The sequence below is a fragment of the Bradysia coprophila genome, unplaced genomic scaffold, assembly GCF_014529535.1.
Source record: "Bradysia coprophila strain Holo2 unplaced genomic scaffold, BU_Bcop_v1 contig_476, whole genome shotgun sequence".
Taxonomy (NCBI): Eukaryota; Metazoa; Arthropoda; class Insecta; order Diptera; family Sciaridae; genus Bradysia; species Bradysia coprophila.
In genome coordinates, this window is record NW_023503727.1 from 4,523,912 (window position 1) to 4,549,637 (window position 25,726).

The 25,726-nt window shown below is 35.6% G+C and overlaps 1 protein-coding gene across 14 annotated transcripts in view; it reads right to left on the bottom strand.

The window, feature by feature from the left end:
* Window positions 1-25,726, bottom strand: part of LOC119082579 (transient receptor potential-gamma protein) — a 52,002-nt gene that overhangs the window by 19,137 nt on the left and 7,139 nt on the right. For 12 of the 14 annotated variants that reach the window (XR_005088667.1, XM_037192107.1, XM_037192117.1 and 9 more), the window contains exons 2-13: window positions 18,149-18,271; window positions 18,042-18,081; window positions 14,225-14,436; window positions 14,017-14,147; window positions 8,296-8,533; window positions 5,726-5,868; window positions 5,594-5,627; window positions 5,450-5,519; window positions 5,293-5,378; window positions 2,935-3,117; window positions 2,748-2,859; window positions 2,489-2,611 (exon numbers count right to left, since the gene is read on the bottom strand). Coding sequence is in view for 13 of the 14 variants with exons in the window: in XM_037192107.1 (XP_037048002.1) it covers window positions 2,489-2,611; window positions 2,748-2,859; window positions 2,935-3,117; window positions 5,293-5,378; window positions 5,450-5,519; window positions 5,594-5,627; window positions 5,726-5,868; window positions 8,296-8,533; window positions 14,017-14,147; window positions 14,225-14,335 (1,231 nt within the window). In the remaining variant the exon portion in view is untranslated. Of the gene's footprint in view, window positions 1-2,488; window positions 2,612-2,747; window positions 2,860-2,934; window positions 3,118-5,292; window positions 5,379-5,449; window positions 5,520-5,593; window positions 5,628-5,725; window positions 5,869-8,295; window positions 8,534-14,016; window positions 14,148-14,224; window positions 14,437-14,537; window positions 14,620-18,041; window positions 18,082-18,148; window positions 18,272-25,726 lie in introns of all 14 variants that reach the window. The other 2 variants (XM_037192106.1, XM_037192108.1) reach the window with 2 other exon arrangements.

The window sequence follows — 25,726 nt, forward strand, 5'->3', positions numbered from 1 at the left end:
GAAAACCCATGTCAATGTAGGCTTTATATTGTTCAAAGGAATGTGTGTGTGTATTGCTTCCCACCAAAATGTAAAATATTCATATCCAATTTGAATAGATCAATTTTCATCCCTTTTGCCAATATGAATCGAAAGTTGTACTCATACACTCGTAGACATGCATAACATGCCAGCGCTTATTATTTGGAATTTTTGAGAATTCGTAGGGATTTTTTAGAATGATTAGTAATTCTTTAGAGTTTTTAGGAGTTTTTAGGAATTTTTATTAATTTTTAGCCCCGTACGAAGTCTTTATATATCGAAGCAGACGGTAAGGGCAAAGTGTTTGCCTATGTTCATAGATGACGAATCCGCAATAACAATTTTGTCTGTCCGTCTGTCCGTCTGTTCGTCTGTCCTTCTGTCCGTCTGTCTGTCACGTCGATATCTTGAGTAAATCAAATCCGATTAAAAAAATTTTTTTTCCCTGAAAGATAGTCGAAATAGTGAGGCTAAGTTCGAAGATGGGCATATTCGGGTCGGCCCTTCGTGAGTTAGGGCCACCTAAGTGATTTAAGGTCTTTTGGTGATATTTATGGCAAAATAAACGATGGAAATGTAAATGACACGGCAAATGATAGGTATTGTCAATACCAATCCAGGAAAAAAAAAGTTTTTTAAAATCGGGTGAGTGGACCGTGAGTTAGGGCCTTAGAAGTGAAAAGCTACTAGGGCCCTATGTGTATTTTACATACAACTCGAGTAAATTTCATCCGTTTTTCGTAATTTTTGTGTCATTTGGAAGGTAATCGAAGGCCGAATAGAATGTTGTTGAAAAAAATTAAATTTGGGTCCTTGGCCTAAGGCCACTACTAGGGCCCTATGCGTATTTTACATATAACTCGAGCAAATTTCATCCGTTTTTCGTAATTTTTGTTTCATTTGGAAGGTAATCAAAGGCCGAATAGAATGTTGTTGAAAAAAAATTAAATTTGGGTCCTTGGACTAAGGCCACTACTAGGGCCCTATGTGTATTTTACATAGAACTCAAGTAAATTTCATTCGTTTTTCGTAATTTTTGTTTGATTTGGAAGGTAATCGAAGGCCGAATAGAATGTTGTTGAAAAAAATTAAATTTGGGTCCTTGGACTGAGGCCACTACTAGGGCCCTATGTGTATTTTACATATAACTCGAGCAAATTTCATTCGTTTTTCGTAATCTTTGTTTCATTTGGAAGGTAATCAAAGGCCGAATAGAATGTTGTTGAAAAAAAAATTAAATTTGGGTCCTTGGACTAAGGCCGCTACTAGGGCCCTATGTGTATTTTACATTGAACTCGAGTAAATTTCATCCGTTTTTCGTAATTTTTGTTTGATTTGGAAGGTAATCAAAGGCCGAATAGAATGTTGTTGAAAAAAAGTTAAATTTGGGTCCTTGGACTAAGGCCACTACTAGGGCCCTATGTGTATTTTACATACAACTCGAGTAAATTTCATCCGTTTTTCGTAATTTTTGTTTCATTTGGAAGGTAATCCAAAGGCCGAATAGAATGTTGTTGAAAAAAAATTAAATTTGGGTCCTTGGACTAAGGCCACTACTAGGGCCCTATGCGTATTTTACATATAACTCGAGCAAATTTCATTCGTTTTTCGTAATTTTTATTTCATTTGGAAGGTAATCAAAGGCCGAATAGAATGTTGTTGAAAAAAAATTAAATTTGGGTCCTTGGACTGAGGCCGATACTAGGCCCTTCAAAAAAATAAAATTTTTAGGGCGATTTGAAATTTTTGTTTCATTTGAAAGGAACGTCGTACGGGGCTTCGTAATTGCGCTATGCGCAATTTGTAAGATGTACAGATTACATAATAATTTTACTTTAACTACATTAACCGGCGCAATAGGTTTACGGTCAAAGTAGGGTGACAGACGCACTAGGGTCACGTACGCAATAGATATACGGGTTTGTACGGGGCTCAGTCGCAGCAAACGCTCCGACTGTTCTGATGGCTCGTTTTAGAATTTTTTTAGAATTTTTTTTAGGATTACAGTCAGAGGCAGTGAAATTTCAGCATGAATCTGCTTCAGCTGTTTCTCAGCTCATCCACACAAACAATAAAATCTGTTTATGCGTCTTTATACGGTTTTACTACCACCATGCGCGTACGTGTAGCGGCTTCAACCGTATAAATAGTTTTGATTGTATGTGTGGATCAGCTGAAAAACAGCTGAAGCTGATTCATGCTGAAATTTCAATGCCACTGACTGTATTTGGAATTTTTTAAAGTTTTAAAGGAATTTTTAGAATTCTTAAGATTTTTTGGGAAATTCTTGAGAAATTTAGGAAGTTTTTAGAACTTTTAAAATTTACATTTTTTGGGGATACTTCAGAATGTTTAGAATTTCTTTAGAAATTCCGAATAATATGCCCTGCAACATATTACACATCATCCTCTTCGTCACGCATCCTCTCACATTTAATGTAATACATTAAAATCATAAATAACTTACAAAGGAATGTAAAATACGAGGCGCTATGACAAATAAATTTTATAAACGGTTTTCGCATCGTCTGACCAAATCGCGATTGGGGTGCTAGAATGTAGGTTATAGAGAACAGCGGGAATAGCATACCTGCAAATATATCAAAATAGAAAAAAATAAAAAATAAATTGGAAACATGGAGAGAAAAATTGGCGTGTTTTTCATATGCCTTTTTTTAACAAGGCAATATTTTATGCAAACCACGTCGGAACGATAATAATCCTACCGATGCGAACAATTTCTAACGCCTGTAATGCCATGTTTTTCCGCCGAAATCCGGGCAAACCTTCGTACCATATACTCGCCAATAATTGTTGTACATTAGGATGAGCTACGAACTAACATTGAATGGTGTGGCATGTGTTTACCATAAAAAAACATTTTTACAAGAAAAATGGCTGCAAGCATTTTACCTTCTTCTGTCGCAGTTTGATAGCTAATTTCAAACGGTTTAAATGCATTCGTTCACCGTGTTCGTACATTGGACCGGTTGGATCATGATTTAGCATCACTTCCAGTTCGTTTGACGTTCTTGTATGGTCCAGAAGGGCTGTTGCAAAATCCTGACACTGACGCCGTAGTTCTTGATATTCGTTCTATTCAAAGTAGAAAAAGAGGACCACATTAAGACAACATAAAGAAATTAAAAGAAATTCAGGTAAATCAGGTCAGTTTTCAGGTATTCCTGAAGTATCCTGATTTATTTTTCAGCTTAGAAATACTAGAATCGAATTGGATTTGAAATACACATTTTTGATGTGCACGGGTCAGACACGAACTCACAACCTTCAACTTGCCGGGCTGATGCTATATCCTGAGTTATCTTCAAATTTCAGGTAAATTACAAATCAGTCAAAAATTGGGAAATGACAGGACAGTTTCCCGAAAATGTATGGAAAATTTTGTCACAAAAATTCACCGAAAAGATTCAAAGAAACTCACCTCTTATGCTTTCCATTGTATTTGGGCATAGTCTCTTTAGGTCGCCAAGGCATATTTGAACACTAAAACCCTTTTTACTCGATGCAAATACAAAATTTTGTTTTTTGTTTTGTCGCGACAAAAACACAGAAAATATTTCGACACAACTGTGACACTCCGCTATTATAAGGACTAGAATGAATGTTTGCTGTGTTCACTTCGGCGGTAAAATATTTTCATTCAAAAAAGTGTCCGACACTTCAACGATGGTAGACATTTATTAAAATTGTAACCTTTCCGCCTCTCCCACTTCTTTAGTAAGCTGAGTCTAATTATGCCACCTCTTTGAACAAAAATATCGGCTGAGGTCGAATAATTCTCCGCTGAGCTTTAACAAACCTCCGCTGAGCTCTAATAATTCTCCGCTGAGCTTTGACAAACCTCTAATGAGCTCTAATAACTCTCCGCTAGGCTTCAGTAAGAGTCCGTCAGACCTTAGCACGTTGTAGTAAGGCAATGAAGCTAAGCGAACACTCAATAAGCATCAGCGGATACCTAATAATTGTTGCTATGATTTAATAAGACTCCACTTAGCTTTGGCAGATCCCCGCTGAGTGTCCGATTCGCTCCATTAAGCCTTCCTGCAACTTGCTTAGGCCCAACGGACACTTCCTGAAGCCTAGCGGAGAATTATTAGAGCTCAGCGGAGGTTTGTTAAAGCTCAGCGGAGAATTATTCGACCTCAGCCGATATTTTTATTCAAAGAGGTGGCATAATTAGACTTCGCAAAGTCTTCTTAGCTTACTAAAGAGGAACGAACATTTATTTACATTCAGCGCAGTCTTACGAGAGGCTACATTTTTAATAAATGCTCTCCCATCGTTGAAAGAATGTCCGCTGAGCTCTCGTAAAGCTTTAAAAAATGGTCGATGAGCATTATTAAATGTATACGCTACCCTTTGTCAACCGTTTGATGATTGTTTTTAAATGTCCGACACTTTTTTGAATGAAAATATTTTACCGCCGAAGGGAACACAGCAAACATTAATTCTAGTACTTATAGTAGCGGAGTGTCACAGTTGTGTCGAAATATTTTCTGTGTTTTTGTCGCGACAAAACAAAAAAAAACTTTTTGTTTTTGCATCGAGTAAAAAGTGTTTAGTGTGTGTTCAAATATGCCTTGGCGACCATAAGAGACTATGCCCGAATACAATGGAAAGCATAAGAGGTGAGTTTCTTTGAATTTTTTCGGTGAATTTTTGTGATAAATTTTTGCATACATTTTCGGGAAACTGTCCTGTCATTTCCCAATGACGGGCCTTAAGGGTAAAGGTGACGCAAGTCCTTGTGTTTTTACTTACAAAATAACTGATGTAGCTTTCGGTGACGCATTCAGTGCTTCGCAAAAAAAGTGTACAAAAAAGAATTTACAAAATAAAATGCGCTACAAGTGGCTAATGATTGGGCTTTATTCTTTAAGAATGTTTTTCTCTTTTACGACATTTTATCCGTTAATGGTTCTCCTCAACATCTGCCATTTGTGACGTATTTTTTTAAACTTTTCTTTGGCGGTAGTTGGGGATAAGGGGGAAGTCAAAAAGGTACTATAGACATACTCTTTAGTCCCTTAAAATTATAGAAATTTTGTTATAGTAGTGGACTTGCGTCGCGTCCACTTATTGACGTCAGAGCATGCTTTCCAGAGCTCTGTTTTTGAGTTGTAGATTGACAAATTTAAGTTATATTTTGATTGATATGGCGCCCTTTTTACATTCAACGTGCAACTCAACCCGCTCAATCATTTCAATAAATTTATTAATTTCGCACAATCCCCTCCACTTCAATCTTACCTTAAATTCGTGTTCTAGAAAGCTGAGGCGTCTGAGTTCCCACGATAGTTCGAAAGCCGTTAATATTGGATCCTTCGATGATAATGCTGTTAAACAAATAAAAAAAAATCCGTAAATTGACGGTGGTCAAGAGGCAAACGGAGTTTTCATTTCTTACCAATTAAACTAGGACTAGCTAAAGCTCGATACGCATTTATTCTAGACCGCGAATGTCGCAACGAGTCGTCCTGTATGTAAAATGGAAACGTAAATCAGTTTTGTTTTGTGGTGTTTCGTATGTTCGAAAAAAAAATCGGATTACCAGTCTTGATATAACACATTCATCGCAACCACATCTTTGTCGCGGACGGAAAGAGAATGAAAATGAAAGATGCATTAACTTCTATACTACACAAAATGTCTTTAACTCAATTAAAGTGTGTTAATAGTTCACCTAACATCATGTGGCATTGGTAGCGTTGAACCTCGATCTAATAAAATTTTTATTATTTCATAATTATCACGATGTGCGGCTAAAATTAGAGGACTGATGTCTGATGTAAATGTTGCTGTTTCCAATGGTAACGATTCCCAGCTCTGGAAAATTCGCACGGAAAAAGAAATTTCTCATAATTTTCTTGTCACTGAAAATATTTGCATATTGCCAAAAAGACATAACTGAACTATACACTGAATTTTAATGGGTTATATCATCCTCCTCCTCGGCATAAACATACAAATGGTATAAAGAGAAAGCAAAGGTTTTATAACTTTATTCATACAATCTGATACATTTGAGCCCGGCAAGAAAATGTATTTTATATGACAACTGAAAATAGCTTGAACAAAAAGGAAGCATATGGTGCCCCGTGAATGAAATTTATTATTCCAGAAAATTCTTGTCTATTTGTGTTGAAAAGAGATGAATACGGAAAACGTGTATTTGGGCGTCATATATGAGTTACGTGCGAAAGTGAACTTTTTTTTCGGTTGTAGAGCTTTTGGTGTGGAAGCGGTTAACGGAAAGAAAATACTTTTCCCATATAGCCTGCGGAAATGTTCTAACCTGTTCTGAAAAAAAAAAGATAAATTGAAACAGCTGTGTGCTGTGGATGAGTATAGTATAGCATTGCCAACACCTTTCGATATGAAATATCGGCTGATTTGAATACGAGCTGAATTTTGTGTTGTTGTGAATTGTTCCATTTCAATAAGTGTGCGAAGTAAAAGCTGTAACAGCAGCATTCCAACCACTTTAATTTTGCATAACAGTATTTACTAAGACATTCTTTGCGGGATTAAAAACTTGAAACGAGGGGTATCTGCTGAAAATTCTGGTACAAGAAGTGGGAACAAAGTGCCTATTTGCATCCATTACACTATTTGCACCCATTACACTATTTGCACCCATTACACTATTTGCACCCATTACACTATTTGCACCCATTGCACTATTTGCACCCATTACATTATTTGCACCCATTACACTATTTGCACCCATTACACTATTTGCACCCATTACACTATTTGCACCCATTACACTATTTGCACCCATTACACTATTTGCACCCATTACACTATTTGCACCCATTACACTATTTGCACCCATTACACTATTTGCACCCATTACACTATTTGCACCCATTACACTATTTGCACCCACTACACTATTTGCACCCATTACACTATTTGCACCCATTACACTGGCCAAAATTAACGTGTTGTATAATAGGAAAATTGATTTTATCTTCTACAATGTGGCCTGACAATTAGTTGTTACAACAAAGGCAAATTGATTTTTTATGCGTGCGGTGTGATTAATCTTATTTTCTCACCTCAATAAGCCATGATAAAATTGCGTTTTGTTGACGATTGGTCAAATGACATTTCTAGCGAGAAAATTGAAGAATTTTCTCTCCAGTGGGGGTAAAATAGAACTTTTCTTACTTGAACTGTCACTTTGTTTATGTTTTCAAAAATAATATGGCGGCGAAGAAATTTTTCGTTTCGTGGAGAAAAACGGTTAATAACACCTCGTACACATGAAAAACGTGTGTCTGAGAGAAGTTGATCATTTCAACTTGCGAAATTGGAATTTATATTTTCTCCGCTCGATGAACAAATAACTATTTCATAAATGTGACAGTTGGGATCAAAAGTGGGTCTATTCCATCTGTCAAAGTGACGTTTTAAACGTCAAACCAAAATTTTTCTGCCAAATAGTTAAGAAGTCGCCTATTTTTCCTTAATTCTATCAGTGGAAGAAACTTATAGAAAAATAACCGATTTTCTAATTATTTGGCTAAAAATTTTCGCTTTGACGTTTAAAACGTCACTTTGCATTAGACCGACTTTTGATCCTAACTGTCACAAATAAGCCTAGCAATTCGGTATTGCATTAAGGGCAAATGGATTTTTCCTTCTACTAGTTAATCTGTCACCTCCTAAATCCATTTTGATTCTAAAACCCATGACTGTTTCACATCAGAAATTAAAACTGTCATCAGTAAAACCCCTGAAATCCTCAACGTTACATTTTCACCAGCTACCTACCCTTCGACTTGAACATAAAAGTATGTCATTCAGTGAGAGTACATAGGCTTGCAACGCGAACAATTGTATGGTGTGTATAATTACAGTCAGAAAAACATTCTTAAATTCGATGAACTAGTTTCCAGGTCGTGATGTCGTTTTCGTCTTCAACCATAAGCCGACAAAAAACCTTTTCGTATTTCTACGACAAACTTCTTTTGTAAATTTATTCACGCCTCTCAAGAGGAATATTAAATCCAACAACTTTTCTATTACCGAACCATTATTTTCATAATAAGCGTTGCCTGCACTGTGAGGATATATGCGCTTAAAAATCGTTTACAAAGTGTGTGCTTCATCGAGGGACGATTATTTTTTGCAGTTTATCATTCTTGAACAGAACACCACTTTATGTAGCCAGACCTGACCACACACACCCACGTTGATTTTATAAAAATAAAATAAATTCCTTTAACCGTACACATAACTTACATGATGACCTTCTTTACTATGAGTGTTGTCTTCATGATCCAGCAGCATTTCGACGGCTTCCACAAATTCCTCAGAAATGGCATGTAGCAATGCGTCTTTGGTGTCAACGCTAAAATTAATGAGTAGTTCAACCATTTCTAAGTTTTCATTATCGATGGCCATCAACAATGCCGAGCGACCCAACGGATCAACGCAGTTAATGTTTATGTACTCAGTTTCGATAGCATCTTTCAGTATCCTGTCGAATGGGAATGGAAAACAGAAAGATTATTTAGCTTTCGAGCTTTGCTCTCAGTGCGTTGCGTTGGATTATGTTTGGAAGAAACGTTATGCTTTAGAGAGGAGGATTTTCAGTGTGTAAATATAGTGAAATTGAATGTACGTACAAGTGAGACTGACAACAATGTATTATGTTTATGTTGAATAAATAACCATATCACGTTATGTTGTGTAATTTTATGTCGTCTTGTGTCGGGAACAATTTTGATGCACGGAAAATATTCTCCAACTTATATTCGGATTCGGATTTTGCTATGAAAATATTGGATTTTTCTTTTCTTTTTTTTTAATAAAACCATATCCTGGCATTTTGTGCGCTTTTGCTTTGTGTATCTTGAGATTGCTCTAGGAGGTTATGTACAATAATCGTTTAAGGTTTATGGTACGGCGGATAGATAGCATTTTCACTTTACATGCAATAAATATTTTACACGTGAAATATATAGGTGTGCTGCTGTGAAGTAAAAGTAACATCAAACAACTTGGATCTTCTTTCTAGCATGGCTTTGAGGTTGTTGGAAAATTTACAGTTAAAGTTTTTGTAAAGATTTCAGAATCAATTTTCGATTCGCGCTGGTTAGAGTAAGAAGAGTAAGACAAATATTTGAGAAACAGTCGCTCAAAACTAGGTACAATTTTCAATGTATGACTTGGCTTTACTTCTAGCCAATAAAAGTTGTAAAGAAAATTCTGATCGATGACACTGTCAGACAGAGCTTAATATTTGGGAATCGTTTTTGAGAATTTTTGGGAATTTAGGGAATTTTTGGGAATTTTTGGGAATTTAGGGAATTTTTGGGAATTAATTCCCAAAATTCCCAAAAATTCCCAAAAACTCCCAAAAATTCCCTAAATTCCCAAAATTTCCCTAAAATTCCCAAAAAATTTCTTTTCTTTGCATTTTTATAATTAAATTCGTAAAAGATCAGGAAAAGTTCAAAAACCTTTAAAAACTATGAACAAGCAACTTTTGAGAATTAGTTCCCAAATATTATGCTCTGACGGATATAATTCTTGTCGATGTACTCGCACCAGGCCACTCCGCTTGTAGGTCTCTCCAAAGCCGACATTAGTACAACACTACAATAATTTAAGAGCAATCTACACTCCGACCCCCTATGAAATACATTTTTGATGATAACTTTTTATTCGAATTATTTTTTGAAAAAAGTGGCCTCATCGTTTGGTGCCAGAACATATAAGGTTTCGATAGCCACTGGAATTGTCCAGATTGATGTAGTGTACTGAGAAAAAACTCAAAACTCCTAAAATTTGTGTTTTTTGTGATATTTTTTGGAATTTTGAGTTTTATCGGCGTAGACTGCATCAATTTTGACAATAAACCGCGAACGTTAGTCCATATTATTTTTATTTCAATGAACACATCAAAAACACACTGAAAATGTATATTGATATTGGAAAAGTGGAATTTGAAATTCCTAATTTCAGCTTAAAAAGCCGCTCCAATTTTCAAAAAATCTCGCGCTTGAAAAAAAAACAATTTCGTGACTTAACAAATTGGAATGTTTTATTTGTTGACAGTTTGTTTTAATTGTGATCACCGAGATAACCAAAAAACCAACACTAACAAACAAAATATTCCTATCAGCTGACAAATACCTAATATCACATTTCGATTCCTTAGAGTTTCCGTACGTGAGTTCATCATGGCAGTGATTTTTTTAATTAAATTCTATAAAAAAAATATAAAAAGTTTTTATTACAAAACTAAACTTTTATTAAAAAAGGCTCGCGGTTTATTCTGGTGGCTATCGAAACTTTATATGTTGTGGCACCAAACGATGAAACCAATTTTTTCAAAAAATATTCTAATAAGAAGTTATCATCGAAAATGTTTTTCATAGAAGGTCGGAGTGTAGACTGCTCTTAAAATAATTATTTTTGAGTTATAGCCGCAAAAAGGTTTTCGGTACCCTCTGACATGCTTTCACCTTTGAACACTAACCGAAAATTTAAAAAAATGTTCGAAAAAAATGAAAGATACGATTCTCTAGAATTGAAGACGAATCTATCACTCCTTAAAATCGGACACCACTTGTTCCCCTATCACCATCACCTCCAGTTTTGGCGATAAGCCGCTTAAGCTCAATTTACTGAATATATTATATTCAATATGTTCTGAAATATTTGTTGTGTTTTTTGGGAATTTTTGGGAATTTTAGGGAATTTAGGGAATTTTTGGGAATTTAGGGAATTTTTGAGAATTTTTGGGAATTTTTGGGAAATTTGGGAATTTAGAGAATTAATTCCCAAATATTAGGCTCTGCTGTCAGAGGAGACAAGACATTGTCGAGGTTGTTCCCATTGGCCGATAATAATAAAAAAACATAGCTAACGCCGACCCGTACGAAACACCTATTCGTATCAAAAGCCTTTAATGTGAAACTCTTCATTTCTCTTACTTCATTTTCTTCTCTGCTGAAAAACTATTCTTCCTTTTAAATCACTTACATTATCCACTCTTTGCCTTGTTATCATATACAACTAAATTGCCGGAGGCAATATAGACAGCCCCGTACGAAGTCAAATTTCATAAATTCCTATTTAAACAGCTATATACCGCTATATTTACCTATATTTCACTGTAAATAAACATTTCACAGAGGAATATGCTATTATATAGCTCTATATGCCTGTATATAGCTCAATATAGCTGTATATAGGTATATATAGATGTCCATATATGGAATCCCTGAAACCCCTCACACTTAACACATTATTTCCATGTTAACAGAAACTCTCTAAGCATCATTTTTCCCACTTTGTATCACTTTTAATAAAATCCAATATGGCCGCCGGCAGCCATTTTGTTAGGAGACCGGAAATAGTACCGACGCTTTACATTTGTTAATACCTTTCAAACAAAAAAAAATTCATGAAATTCGGTCAAAATTTACTCGAGATATTGACAAAATACTCCACGTTCACTGTACGGCCGAGTAGCCAGATAAGAGCTCACTCCAAGAGACCTAGCTCACGCTAACACCCAAAAAATGGCTTGTCATCTCTTATCGAGTCTACGATGAGAATCAGCAGTGGTTTTATGTCTAGGGAAGACTAACAGAAATGTTGGTTTTTGATGAGCTTGTTACCTAAATTTTCTTGTTTAAACTCGGGTTTGCTCAGTTAAAATATTTTTATTTTCGGTACCAAATAGATACCATCATCAGTGGCTGAAAACATACAATGCAGAAATGGTTCCGATAGTCCTTCACAGACGTCCTGTGAGGTATTCCAAAGTTTTCTGGGCTTTTAGTCTGCACTGACAAAAAAGTTTCGAAAAACTCAGCTGTTGCAGGTAGCTTTCTCTCCGGGTAATCTACATTATCTGCCGCAGCTGTATTTTTTGTATGGGGCGCTACAGCTGTGGCAGTTATTGTAGATTACCTGGAGACAAAGTTACCTGCAACATCTGAGTTTTTCGAAACTTTTTTGTCAGTGTGTAACAAACGAAACTCGTCCTGTACCGATTTTAGGTGATCATTTTTGCAAAGCAGATTTCTCTTTTTTTGTAACTTCAACGATAATTATTTCAAAATTTGCGAGCTTTGGAGCTGTGCCGCCCCAAAAAATGTCATACCATATATAACGATGAATTGATTTTTGGCAAATAGAAATACCCTCTCTAGCAAACAAACTCCGTTTCGGCGCTGTCAAAATACCACCTTATTCCTTTGTTTGAAGAATCGTACACTGTTGACTAATTTCTAATTTAAAACAAGTAAAATGTAAAGGCTAAAATTAAAGGAAAAATTTCAAACTTAGTTTTGTGCTGCCGCCAGATCGACTTTCGAAAATTTCGTCGTTTTCGGTCCACGTCACATATATCGATTTTTTACGGTGGGCTCAGTGTACATAAAAAGTTGAGTCAACATGGTAATCTAATCTCCAGGCTTCACAGATTATTTTATAAAAATGATCAAGTCTAAAAAATATTTTTTGAGTTCATGACTGATTGGAAAAGTTTGCGAGACTTTAATCTCGCCACAAAATTGGATGAAAATGTGCAAAAATGTAAATTAAACTTTAAATATGCTAAATGGACCGCGGCGAGTCAAATACAACATCTGATTTGGTTTGGGACACCTAAATTTGATATTTATCTGACAAGAAGTTGTGTTTTTGGTACATGGAATATTGGTGGCGAAAGTCGAATTACCTCAAATCAATAATTTTTTAGCTTATAATGTATTCCCAGGTTCTGACAATGCGAAACCTTCAATTTTAAGCGTTTTTTAAGCTAATTTACGTACTGTTGAAAAGTTCTAGAGCCAGTAGCTACGTCTCGTTACATTTTCAAATTTTAATGTATTTAATGTTGGCCAATATTGGGTTTATTACTTCCATCGATCAAAGTATTTTGAATTTGTTGATTTCAAATCTTGTACTTCAATTTTTTTAACATCCATTTTACTGTATAAATGACCATATTACCCAGAGCTTGTCATTATTTTTGTTGTCGTTATCGAAAACAGATGAACAGCCGTATGTGACAGGTTAAGCCACACTTGTTCGCTCGTACCACAAAATTGATCTCTCATATAATGAATTACCTTGCAGAATCCAATGTTATCAACTATTAGATTCATGATTTTGAGACACAAAAATGTATTAAAATTGACTAAAAGACTATTTTCGTAAATATTTTCGCAATCGGCTGGATGCGCCATGCTAATTTTTGCCACATAAAATTCGTATTCGTGTGGTGTTTCAGAAATCTGATTCGCACAAATTGTCACTAAAAATCAGTTCAGGCTCACCGTGATAACACAAAAGATAAAATCTAAAATTAAAGCAAACAAAGAATCCGATCAAAGAGACTTCTAGTTTCGGGGAATAGTTGAGTATACAAGACATTTGTATCATTTACACAGAAAATCATTTACCCGAATACATCAAATATTCACCGAAGAACCCCTACATAAAAGAGTCAGCATCTTTTACACCGGCAAGTGTGACTTATTACATGGTTCAGTTGTAACATTTTATATTTAACATCTCATTACATTCCGAATTTCATATATATTTATATACACAAACAGCAATAAAAACACTTCATTTAATCAACATTACTCTCCAAAACCGTTTATCACCGAGATCCTTTTAATATAAAATTCACATAGCTGTTACGTTACACATCCGTATTATATCATATCAAGCCAGCACCCTCGGGCAAAATTTAAAAGATAAATAAATGTTCGCTACAACAGTGTAAATGGTAAAGCTCATATATCGTGTATAAGAGGCTCGCATATTATAACTTTTCAAAAATGTACAAGAAATTGAGGTTGAGTTGAAAAAGTGGATGAGTTACCGAATGACTATGGAAAACGTTTTCGATCTCAAAATATCACGTCTGTTAAGTCTGTAAAATTGTGATAACCTCTCCTCAATAAAATTTTATTTTTTATTTGCACATACCTTCTGGTACCAGCCACATCACCGCGTTCAACAGCCAGCAAAAATTTCTTTTCGTCGATGCTCAACGCTTGTATTTCTTGATGCGGTCGAATAACATTTTCCTCCTCCATCATGCCGTGAATACTGTGTCTCTGATTCGCGTACGGAATGATTGGATAAATTTTTAATTGGACTGGATTCCATCAAATGATCGATCGGTTCCACTTACTTTAATCTTTTTATGGTAAAATTTCGGATTGTTCGTCGGACTTGGCTCGGATATATCAATTTTGTGCTCAGCATTCTGAGCACCCGAGAAGCGTCTTAAATTGGACGTCATTTTTTGGGCCAGCGATGGTCGTCTCTTACAATCATCCTTTTTCGGTTTATTCACAAATGCACCCTGCTCAAGATCCTTCGGTAACGTATCTTCTTCGCTCTCTGTTTTGTTTGATTGTATTATAATGGTCGGTGATGATGTGCATGAAAGTATGTTTAAAGTACGATTTTATAGAAAAATTATTTGATGTGATGTCACTCACATGGGATACTATTAGATCCCCGCATACAATTCAACGAAACATTGACGAATATACTTTTGAAAAGACCAATGAGGTGTAAATACTAATTTTTGATGTGATAATAGAACGTGTGATAGAAATTTTTTTTTAGCAAAATTTTTGATGGTTCGGTGAGTTCATAACAATGAAAATATTGTAACAAAATGAATCAAAAAAAGTTGACAAAAGATGAAAAAACTGAGTGTTCATTTGGAGAGGGAAGCTGCGGGAATGGACCATTATTTTAATATTTTCGTAATTTGTTATAATTCCATCGACGTAAAGTGTACTGGAGAATCTCCAGGGAGCTGAACGCGAAAGGTATTTACTTTTTCATCAAAAAGAGTGTATAGTATTCAAAGACTATTCTTACCAGCGCTGTCTTAATTACAACAAGCTAAGCAATAGGGTGGGTCGTTTTTTCATTTTGTTTTTATTTTAAAAGGCCTAGCTCCAGGCTATACTTAGAATTGACCAAGGAATCCGAAACAGCTAAAAAACCAATATCTCGGACATTTGGGAACAGAAGGCATTACTGCTAACTGTAGTTAAGAGTGATATCGCCAAATCTTCAGGTGATTTTTCCGCAAATACAATCGACCCATCATGACATAATACGTCGTGTGAGGTATGTCTGAACAGGTCATCTCATAGAGAATCCATTGAAGAGACGTTCTTATGGTATTTTATAGCTGGACTCCTCAGCTATTAAGAGTGATATCGCCAAATCTTCAGGTGATTGGGAAACAAGCGGTCTCCGATTTTAATGAGTGATAGCTCGTTGGATTCGTCTTTCAATTCTAGGAAACACGTGTCTTTCACTTTTTCTTTAAAAAATTGTTTTCTTTGAAAAGCGCTCAGAAATGAAGACATGTCAGAGGGTACCGAAAACAGTTTTTCGGAAATAACTCAAGAAAAAATTATTTTAAATTGTTGTAATGTTGTACGATTGTCGGCCTTGAAAAGACCTGCAGGTGGAGTATACGCACCGCTTGGTGCTAGTTGATCCACTAGAGTTATGACTAGAAATATAGTGAATGTTCGGAGAGTCCGCCTTTTCTGCAGCTTCGATGTACCACGGAACTGAGTATGGGCTGTTGTAGCTGGCCTCACCCACTATCGTTGCACATATAAATGAACCCAGTACTTTTGGGCTGCAAGCCTACAGAAGTCTTGAAAAAAAAGTTAGTGCCAAAATGTAGATTTTTTCCTTCTATTTGAGGGTCCAACTGCCATAACAGCGTCTGGAACGGTTCTACGTGAGAATCTTTGTATCGTCTACTATTCCCTTACCGTATACGCTTCACTTTGACTCGAATATAGGTCGTTACAACATACCCAGTGTTAGTAATTCGTGTGAAAAATTATTAAATTTTTCTGAGAGGATTTTAGTCAAACAAAATGTTAGCGTATAGCAAATTACCTCAGGAGTCCGGAACAGTAATTAGTTTTTCAATTGGACCAATATTTGCTACGCGACAGGAGTTTGGAAAAACGATACGATCAAGTGGGAGCAAACGGTTTTCCAAACTCCTGTCACGTAGCAAATATTGGTCCAATTGAAAAAGTAATTACTGTTCCGTAGTCCTGAGGTCATTTGCTATACGCTAACACTTTATTTGACTAAAACTTTAATGATTTTTCTCTTGATATTACTAATAGTGGATCTGATATATTCGCGACATAGCGAAGCGTTTTTCCTATTGATAAGGTGAAAGAATAGTGGACAATAAAAAATGATTGCCGTAGTACCGTTCCAGATGCTATTCTGGCAGTTGGGCCCTCAAAAAGAAGGAAAAAATCTACATTTTGGCACCAACTTTTTTTTCAAGACTTCTGTAGGCTTGCAGCCCAAAAGTACTGGGTTCATTTATATGTGCAACGATAGTGGGTGAGGCCAGCTACAACACCCCATACTCAGTTCCGTGGTACATCGAAGCTGCAGAGAAGGTGGACTCTCCGAACATTCACTATATTTCTAGTCATAACTCTAGTGGATCAACTAGCACCAAGCGGTGCGTATACTCCACCTGTAGGTCTTTTCAAGGCCGACAATCGTACAACATTACAACCATTTAAAATAATTTTTTCTTGAGTTATTGCCGAAAAACTGTTTTCGGTACCCTCTGGCATGTCTTCACTTTTGAGCGCTTTTCACAGAAAACAAATTTTTTTAAGAAAAAGTGAAAGACACGTGTTTCCTAGAATTGAAAGACGAATCCAACGAGCTATCACTCATTAAAATCGGAGACCGCTTGTTTCCCAATCACCTGAAGATTTGGCGATATCACTCTTAATAGCTGAGGAGTCCTGCTATAAAATACCATAAGAACGTCTCTTCAATGGATTCTCTATGAGATGACCTGTTCAGACATACCTTACACGACGTATTATGTCATGATGGGTCGATTGTATTTGCAAATAAAGTTGAAATTCTTTGTCGAAAAGTCTTAGTCGGGAACACTGACAGAGTTACTCTGTCCGAGTGAAGGCGAAGGTCAACAACGTTCTTATGGTGTTTCATAGCTGGACTCCTCAGCTATTACCTACAGTTAGCAGTAATGTCTTCTGTTCCCAAATGTCCGAGATATCAGTCAACAATATGTGCAATTTCATGCTACTACCCCGAAAATCAAAATCAGCCTAGTCTCTAGGGCCTAGAGGCAAGGGAAAAATTAATTTTTGAATTTTTTTTTTTGCTGTTTCGGATTCCTTGGTCAATTTTAAGTACAGCCTGGGGCCAGGCCTTTTAAAATAAAAACAAAATGAAAATACGACCCACCCTACTAAGCACATCCTTCTTTGCACAAAATGGATTATCTACAAATTTGTTCTAGCGTGATGCATTGCATTTAGTGCTAACAGGGATGTGCTTAGCTTGTTTTAGTTAAGACAGTGACAGTCTATATAAGATATTCAAATATAGCGCTGGTACCTATAAGAATAGTCTTTGAATCATAAACATTCATTTTGATAAAAGAGAAGCAAAAAATACCTTTCACGTTCATCGTCCACTGGAGATTCTCCAGTACACTTTAAGTTAAAGGAATTATAATAAATTACAAATGGTCGAATAGGTGGTTTTCTTGGTCCATTCCCGCAGCTCTTTTTCGTCTTCGCTTTTTGGTAGTGAGAAGTTTATCAAGCTTCAACGAAATTTACTTAATGTCGAATACAACAACAAAGAAAACTCGTTATTTCATCCATTCAAAAAGAAGAAAAAAAGGCAAAATTCGAAACACATTGAGAACTACTTCAATTGTGCATTAAAATGTAGAAGAAGTTGATAAGAAATTCCACTCTTATTCGGATTTCGTATGTATACGAGTCACAGTTTACATTTTTATATCCGAAAAACTACAGCACACAAAACGGGTGAAATTGGTGAAATGGCGTGATAAAAACGTCCAGATGGTGTGAAATACGTTTGGCAAAAGCTTTATTTTCTGTTCGAAATATAGATTAGAATTTATGTTTTTAAATTACCTCCGACCGGCTCTTGACCGTCTAATTTCCATTGCGAAAACTGAATTTTGTGCGGGAAAATAAACTTATGAATCATCTCGTTCAATTTCGTTACCAATTACCTTTACTTTTCGTTCTCGCTGCGCCGCTATTAAGCGGGACTGACGACGAAGCGACTCCAGTTGTTCGACTTTGAGATAGTAGTTGAAAGTCTATTGGACGGTGTCCAATGGGAAGGCGATTACGATTACCTTCGGCAAAAGCATGAAGTTTTGATTAAATGAATGATCACTTTCTGTTATTGGATTGCATGCAACTCTATCAGTTTGTTAATTAAATATATCCGTTCTTGTCAATAGCAAAACGTATCTTAGTTTTACACGGTATCTCCTAACCGAACATCAATTCCGCCTAGATGAAAAATATTCATGACACGTTTCAATGCTAAACTCTATCCCTTATGGAGGCCATGGAGATAGTGGTGTTGGTACAATTTGTTCTAAGAACACTATACCATTTTACACACGAGCAACTCTAGCGATTCATAATTGAAAATGAAATTTATTGCTAAGCCCAATGACTCGAGTTGGTGAGCTTCAAGTACCACAAAGCTAAACAACATTAACAACAAAAGTTTTCATCTGCTTTTTCCAAACTTTCATAGCTCGTCAAGTGCCGAAACGTCTAGCTATTTGACACTTTTAGACGAGGGAGGGGGAAACTACTTCGAAAAACGCTGAGACTTTGTATGGAGATGAGAGTCAAGCTGGGCTAGTGACTTGACTTTAAGTGTATCTGTACGTGTGACTTTTCTGGGCCCTATACCATAAATTTCTCGGAGCAGTTTACCTCGCTAAAAGGCATTATTATTAGTTGACACATTACTATACTACGACCGAAATGCTCTTCTGTTACTTAAGAGTGATATCGCCAAATCTTCAGGTGATTTTTTTGACTTAAAAAATTATTTTAAATTGTTGTAATGTTGTACGATTGTCGGCCTTGAAAAGACCTACAGGTGGAGTATACGCACCGCTTGGTGCTAGTTGATCCACTAGAGTTATGACTAGAAATATAGTGAATGTTCGGAGAGTCCGCCTTTTCTGCAGCTTCAATGTACCACGGAGCTGAGTATGGGGTGTTGTAGCTGGCCTCACCCACTATCGTTGCACATATAAATGAACCCAGTACTTTTGGGCTGCAAGCCTACAGAAGTCTTGAAAAAAAAGTTGGTGCCAAAATGCAGATTTTTTGCTTCTGTCTGAGGGCCCAAAAGTACTGGGTTCATTTATATGTGCAACGATAGTGGGTGAGGCCAGCTACAACACCCCATACTCGGTTCCGTGGTACATCGAAGCTGCAGAGAAGGCGGACTCTCCGAACATTCACTATATTTCTAGTCATAACTCTAGTGGATCAACTAGCACCAAGCGGTGCGTATACTCTACCTGTAGGTCTTTTCAAGGCCGACAATCGTACAACATTACAACCATTGAAAATAATTTTTTCTTGAGTTATTGCCGAAAAACTGTTTTCGGTACCCTCTGACATATCTTCACTTTTGAGCGCTTTTCAAAGAAAATAATTTTTTTTAGAAAAAGTGAAAGACACGTGTTTCCTAGAATTGAAAGACGAATCCAACGAGCTATCACTCATTAAAATCGGAGACCACTTGTTTCCCAATCACCTGAAGATTTGGCGATATCACTCTTAATACTACGATCTATGTATGGAAGTACCTGTACTAGATTTCAAGTGGAGAAGTATCGTTTCATTAGAATTATTTAAAACTTGCGGAGTTTCTACAACAGACACACTTGGGGCCAAAGTGCCTGTCCCACTCAGTTTATCCCATTACTTTCCAAACTTTCAAGGCATCAGTCGTTGATGAAATGCAAAAATATCTTTAAAGTGACTGGTTGTTAAATGACATAGACTTGTTACAAGTCTTCCCATTTCAAGAATGAGTTCAAAATTTTTATTCACTGAGGAGAGTTCGATAAACGACATTTCAATTTTAATAATAAACATTGCAGGCTCTGGCTGACCCTATGGAAGGCTTTTTGATTTTTGAAGAGCTTTCAACAAATTGTCTTCATACAACGCCCAAATGGCCTTCTCGATCCAGTCTGCCCTGAAACAAGACCACCAAAATCAATCGTTTATTCAAGTCAGACCTGACCTAACGTAACTTTAAACCTCATGGGAATTCATGGGATATTTGACATTCGTAAAAGAGTTTGGTTTTATAGACACAACGAATCCAATGAAACGTTTTCTATAGAAAGCGAGTGAAATTTGCATCAACCACTAATGGCAGTTATAGTTATGCAAATGCGTTCTCAATAAAATATTCAAAACAAACATTTTTCTCTGGAGCATCACGTTCTATAAAGTTCTATAATTACACCAAGCTGAACGTATAATCTTATAATTTATTGCAAATTTTAACAAAATCGAATTTCGACTGTAGTTAAGCTCAGCAGCTTAACTATACGTATAGAATATATTATTCGGAAAAGTTTTGGATGCTTGGTATTTCTACACACACACATCATGTTGGAGAATTTTAATTAAAAACAACAATTTTGCTGGAACTCTCATATAATGAGCATGGCGTTGTTGTGTCTCGCATGAAGTTTGTCTCTACACGTTAGATTCAAAATTGGTATATTTAATGTCACAATGATGTTTGTTTCAAAGTTTGTCGTTAGGTGGATAAGTTTGACGAGGTAATTTCATTCACTTAGCGTGATGGCGGAAAACAAAGACAAAGTATCAGTTGGATTTGAAAAGGATTTTCTACGATTTTTGCAACAGGAACATTCAATAGTTCTAGCCATGTATAATCCGCAAATAAGCGAAATTCGTTACTGTTCGCTTCACAGGAACAGGATTCATTAATTAAATAATATGTGCGCGACAGGGACGATTTTTTGAAAATTTGATTCCTAAAATTCTTTTTAAAACAATCCAAAAATAGAAATGTTCAAAAATGAGCCCTGGTGTGCGAGGGAGAAAGTTGTTGCTTTCAGGGCTTATTATTGGGAATTTCAGTTCTCAAAATTCTAAAAATTCTTAAAAAATTCTAAAATTTCTCAAAATTCTTAAAAATTCTTAAAAAATTCTTAAAAAATATTTTGCATTTACAGTCGAAGAAAAATAGATTTCGGTTTTTTCAACGATGTTATTTAATCCACATGCGATTTACAAGTTATAATACATATACATACATAAATATCGTAACATTGGTAATGAATGTGGGATAAATAGCATTGATTGGATTGTATTGCCAGTTTCTTATATTTCTTCGACTGTAATATGATTAAATTTTTCGTTTACTCCCTTGACTGAAAGTCCGGGTTTATGCAATAGTATTTTACATGACTAGGGATAAAAAGATGAAAAGTAGAGTTTTCGTGTGAATTTTGTTGACACGAGGCGAAGCCGAGGTCAATAAACACACGAAAACGAGACTTTTCATTTTTATCCCGAGTTATGTAATGGATTTTACATGCTGAGGGCGTCGAAAGAAGTGCTTAAAACATGAAAAGTACGGTTTTCGACGCATGTAGCATGTAAAAAAACCTTAAATGTCCGTAACGACAAGTTCAATATGATATTTTGAAAATGTTTTACATTGGCTTAAAACGTTAAATACAGAAAACATCCGTACACTTGTTACCGCGACAACTCAAGTAATTCTTTACCTACGGATTTTCAAAATTTTGGTTTTAATCGATGGAGAGTGAAAATTTTTTGGAATCGGACACACCATTTTTGTTTCCGGACGTTTATGGTGCTATCGATAGGGAATTTCAAAGTGATCATTTCGTTGAAGATATTTTTTTTAAACAACCTCTCCGGCTCGGGGCGACTCTAAGGAAATTTCAAAATTTCAAAATCATGACTATTTCAGAAAATTTTACCCCGATGGTTTATCTAATGGTAGTTTGTAGAGAATTGACAGACGATTCTAATAAAAGTATCGTCGGGTCGAAAGGTTGTAGCTGTGAGTAAGTGTGAGGCATCAAAGTCCAATTTTATGGTTTTGTCAATGAGCACCCCAACCGATTTTTCATTTTATTGGCTTAAAATGAAGGCTAGCACATCCCATTTAACAAATCAAAAAACAGAGAGTGGGTTTTTCAATTTTTTCAAAAAATCTTAAAACACTTTGTTCTGGGTGCCCACATTTCTCAGATTTTTTAATGGAAATGTATGGAAAGTTGTGAATGTGGACAACTTTCACTAATTTTTTCACCATCGGGAAGCTTTCTGGTCATGTCTAGCTCATCCACTGATGGGAAAAGCTTCAGTTGCTACTACATCTCATAGTCTGAGACCGCACCTTTCCAAAAATACCATACTTGCCCTATTCGCTATCTGGCTTGTATTCTTTATGATGTCAAATATGTGGGTAAGTCGACTTACTCGAAAGATTTTTGAGGCAGTTTGTTATTTCCAATTTTAACGGAAATAAAGTTTATCCAGTCCAATATCCAATATCAAATAAGGTGGTTATGGACTCATTTAATGAAGTTCACATGTAAGGTGATACATTCTGATATCATTCTGAACCTTCAACTCACAGCTCTCTTTGTTTCTTCAGAAAATTAAATTAATTTTGAGTTTTCTAAACGGCCAGTGGAAATAAAAGAGATACACAATTAATGATGTAGCAAATAGACCATTCTTGTATCGCTTTTTCATCTGTCTTTAATTTTGTGTTCTTAAAAACACCAGCTTATTTAAAAATGGTAAGAAAACTGGGACTGCAATTATTGGAAAACTTATTCAGTCTTCAGTCAAGCGACCTTACCCACCTAAGAGTCTTCACATAAATTAATGGTCGTATCAGACACAACTTCATCAGATAAAATTAAATTTTGAATTGTTCGATTTTATAACCGTAATTACCAAAAGAATTGCATGAATTTTGTTTACAGCAAAAACAAAAAAATTCTTTAAAAATTCTGAGAAATTCCTAAAAATTCTGAAAAATTCCTAAAAATTCTTAAAAATTCCTAAAATTCTCAAAAATTCTTAAAAATTCTTAAAAAATTCTTAAAAAATTCCCAATAATAAGCCCTGGTTGCTTTTGAGGTAATTTTAATGTTCGAATTAAATCAATAAAGGGGAATATCTTCCGACAATTTAAATATAAGTAAAAGGGCAGTTTTCATACCTTCGGGCTAAAATAGATACTTTTGCCCCGCTAAAGAATATAAATCAACTTTCAACAATTTCGGCGTGAAAAGTTCTGTACATAACTCGACGAAAGTGAGTTTTTTTTGTCGAGTATGTAACCTTTGCCTGCAGCACTGCATTCTCACCAAAATCACTCTCCCCTTGTTTGTAAAAGTTACAACTCGCGAAATTATCTAAAATCAATCGTGGAAGACATATGCTGAAGGAGCAGTGAATCTAAAAACATTTATGCCATCTGTAACTGACAGAAACGATAATACGAGTGAAAACTCTGGTTGATTATACTTTATTTATTGAAAAATGCATTTTAAAACAAATGAAGTAAAAGATTTTGGATTCAATCTTTGAAAATTAATCTTATCGCGATAAATCATTTCCAGATTTCTCAGTCGTTGTTTTTTTAACTCTAGCGGTACTAGTAGCGTTGCTGTAAAATCTTGTAACGTATACGACTTAAGTCAACCTTTCGAATATAATGCTGCCCTTGATTCACAGAAATAATAAACTTAGAACTTCATCCAAAGCTTAATCTCTTGTAGCTTGTGAGTACGAACATTTCCCAAATTAATGCTTCGAAACAATGTCAAAACAATTCACACGAACGTGCAATTAACTTTTCCGAAAAGTTTCGCAATGTTTCACTTAACGAAACAAATTCGATGCGAAGCTTCAATTTTCGAACGATAATGTTTTGTTTGATATACCTATTCCTTTGTCGAATAAAAATAATTACAATTTTCATATATATCTGCTGCCATTAGCAATCATATACACGAAAATAACATCCAACACATTATCCCATGTGAAAATATTCCATTTGATCAAGTATGTATGCTGGGATTATTCGCTCGCTGAATACGTTAATACGTTCATTATAATTCCCCATGCATATAGTTATAGACGACTATACAGTTCTACGAATTTCTCTTCATTAAAAGATAATTTGCGACGAGACTACACATGGCAAAGAAGCAGAATGAAGTTAGTCCTTAACACAGAAATAATTTTTTTGTGCTCTTCGACGCAAATTACAAATTTTTTGCTGGTTTGGAAACCCCCTTGATTGCGTAGAGAGAAGTTTTCTGCTTTTTTGTTTGATAACAACGTAATTTATATGCTTACGATCTATTATTAACGGGCTCTTCCTTTGTCCTAATAGAGAACGTTAGTTAAACGGGAAACGGTCGCTAACGCCAATTTTCAACGGTTCTAAATCCAATGGTAATGCCCAGTCAAAACTGACGACTATTGTGAAAGCATATGAATGTACGTAGGAATCTTAGATTTCCCAGTAGATTAAAACTCCCGAAATTAACTTGAAACAATTAAATTAATTTAACAATTAAATGATCAAAATACATTTGCAAAAAATAGAGAAGATGTTAATCGTACCAATTCTCCTATCGACTGACTCTATAGTGAAAACGCTTTTAAAATGATAATGAAAAAGAAAGAGATAGACAAAGAGTGAAGCCAGAAGTTTATTTATTTATTTTTTAATTATTTACAATTGCTAAAAGTTTCCTATGTGCAGAATGAGCACCAGCTGAATATCACCAGCTGGTGTACAAACAAAACACTTTGTATTGTAAACAATTGAAAGACAACCCACACACAGTGCATTTCTACGTTAAGAAGTAAACACATTGTTAAGAATGTGCTTTGATTGTTTATCATACAATAAGTGTGTATTGGTACATCCAGCTGGTGCTCATTCTGCACATAGGAAACTTTTAAAAATTGTACTCCCCATCTGGAAAAAATCTATTCACTTTACAAGCATCAGTCGCGATACAACAAATCTAAGCTGCAACCCGGAGCCTGGAACATATGCTAAATAGATTTCGTGATTATTACCCCTAACACGGGTCCGGATCAATATTGCCTCAATGAGATTGATAGGTCTGATTTGTAGGAAGCTAGTGACTATCAGCTTTAAGAAATTTATTTGCTTTTTAATACGACATTCGACTGCTCCTAGCGAAGCCATCTTTCTCTACAAAACCATTATGTAACTTGAACTGGAAAATGTTAATATAAATCACTCAATTCACATTAAAAAGCAAATATCGTTTGTTCAGCTGAATGTCTCTAGCTTCCTATACTGCCGTGTTAACCAAAACCATCGCATGTCTTTTCGCATTAGCTTTTAAGGGCTTTCGAAAGCTTCTGTGAGATTTGAGCTTCTTTTAGATTCTATTCAAAAAGTAGAACATTCCATTGGAATTCCAAAGAAGCTCGAAGCTCAAAAAAAAATATTCGAAAGCTTTTAAAAGCTAATGCGAAAAGACATGCGATGTTTCTGCTTAATACCAATGAAAGTAGATAAGTAGGTATGGCCAGTCTATACAAGTCGGAGCACATACGAATTTGCATGGCACCACCTCAAACAAACTCATTTCTAGTGGAAATTTGCACTAGAAATGAGTTCGTTTGAGGTGGCGCCATGCAAATCCGTATGTGCTCCGGCTAGAACAAATTTGAAAGTTTGGCCA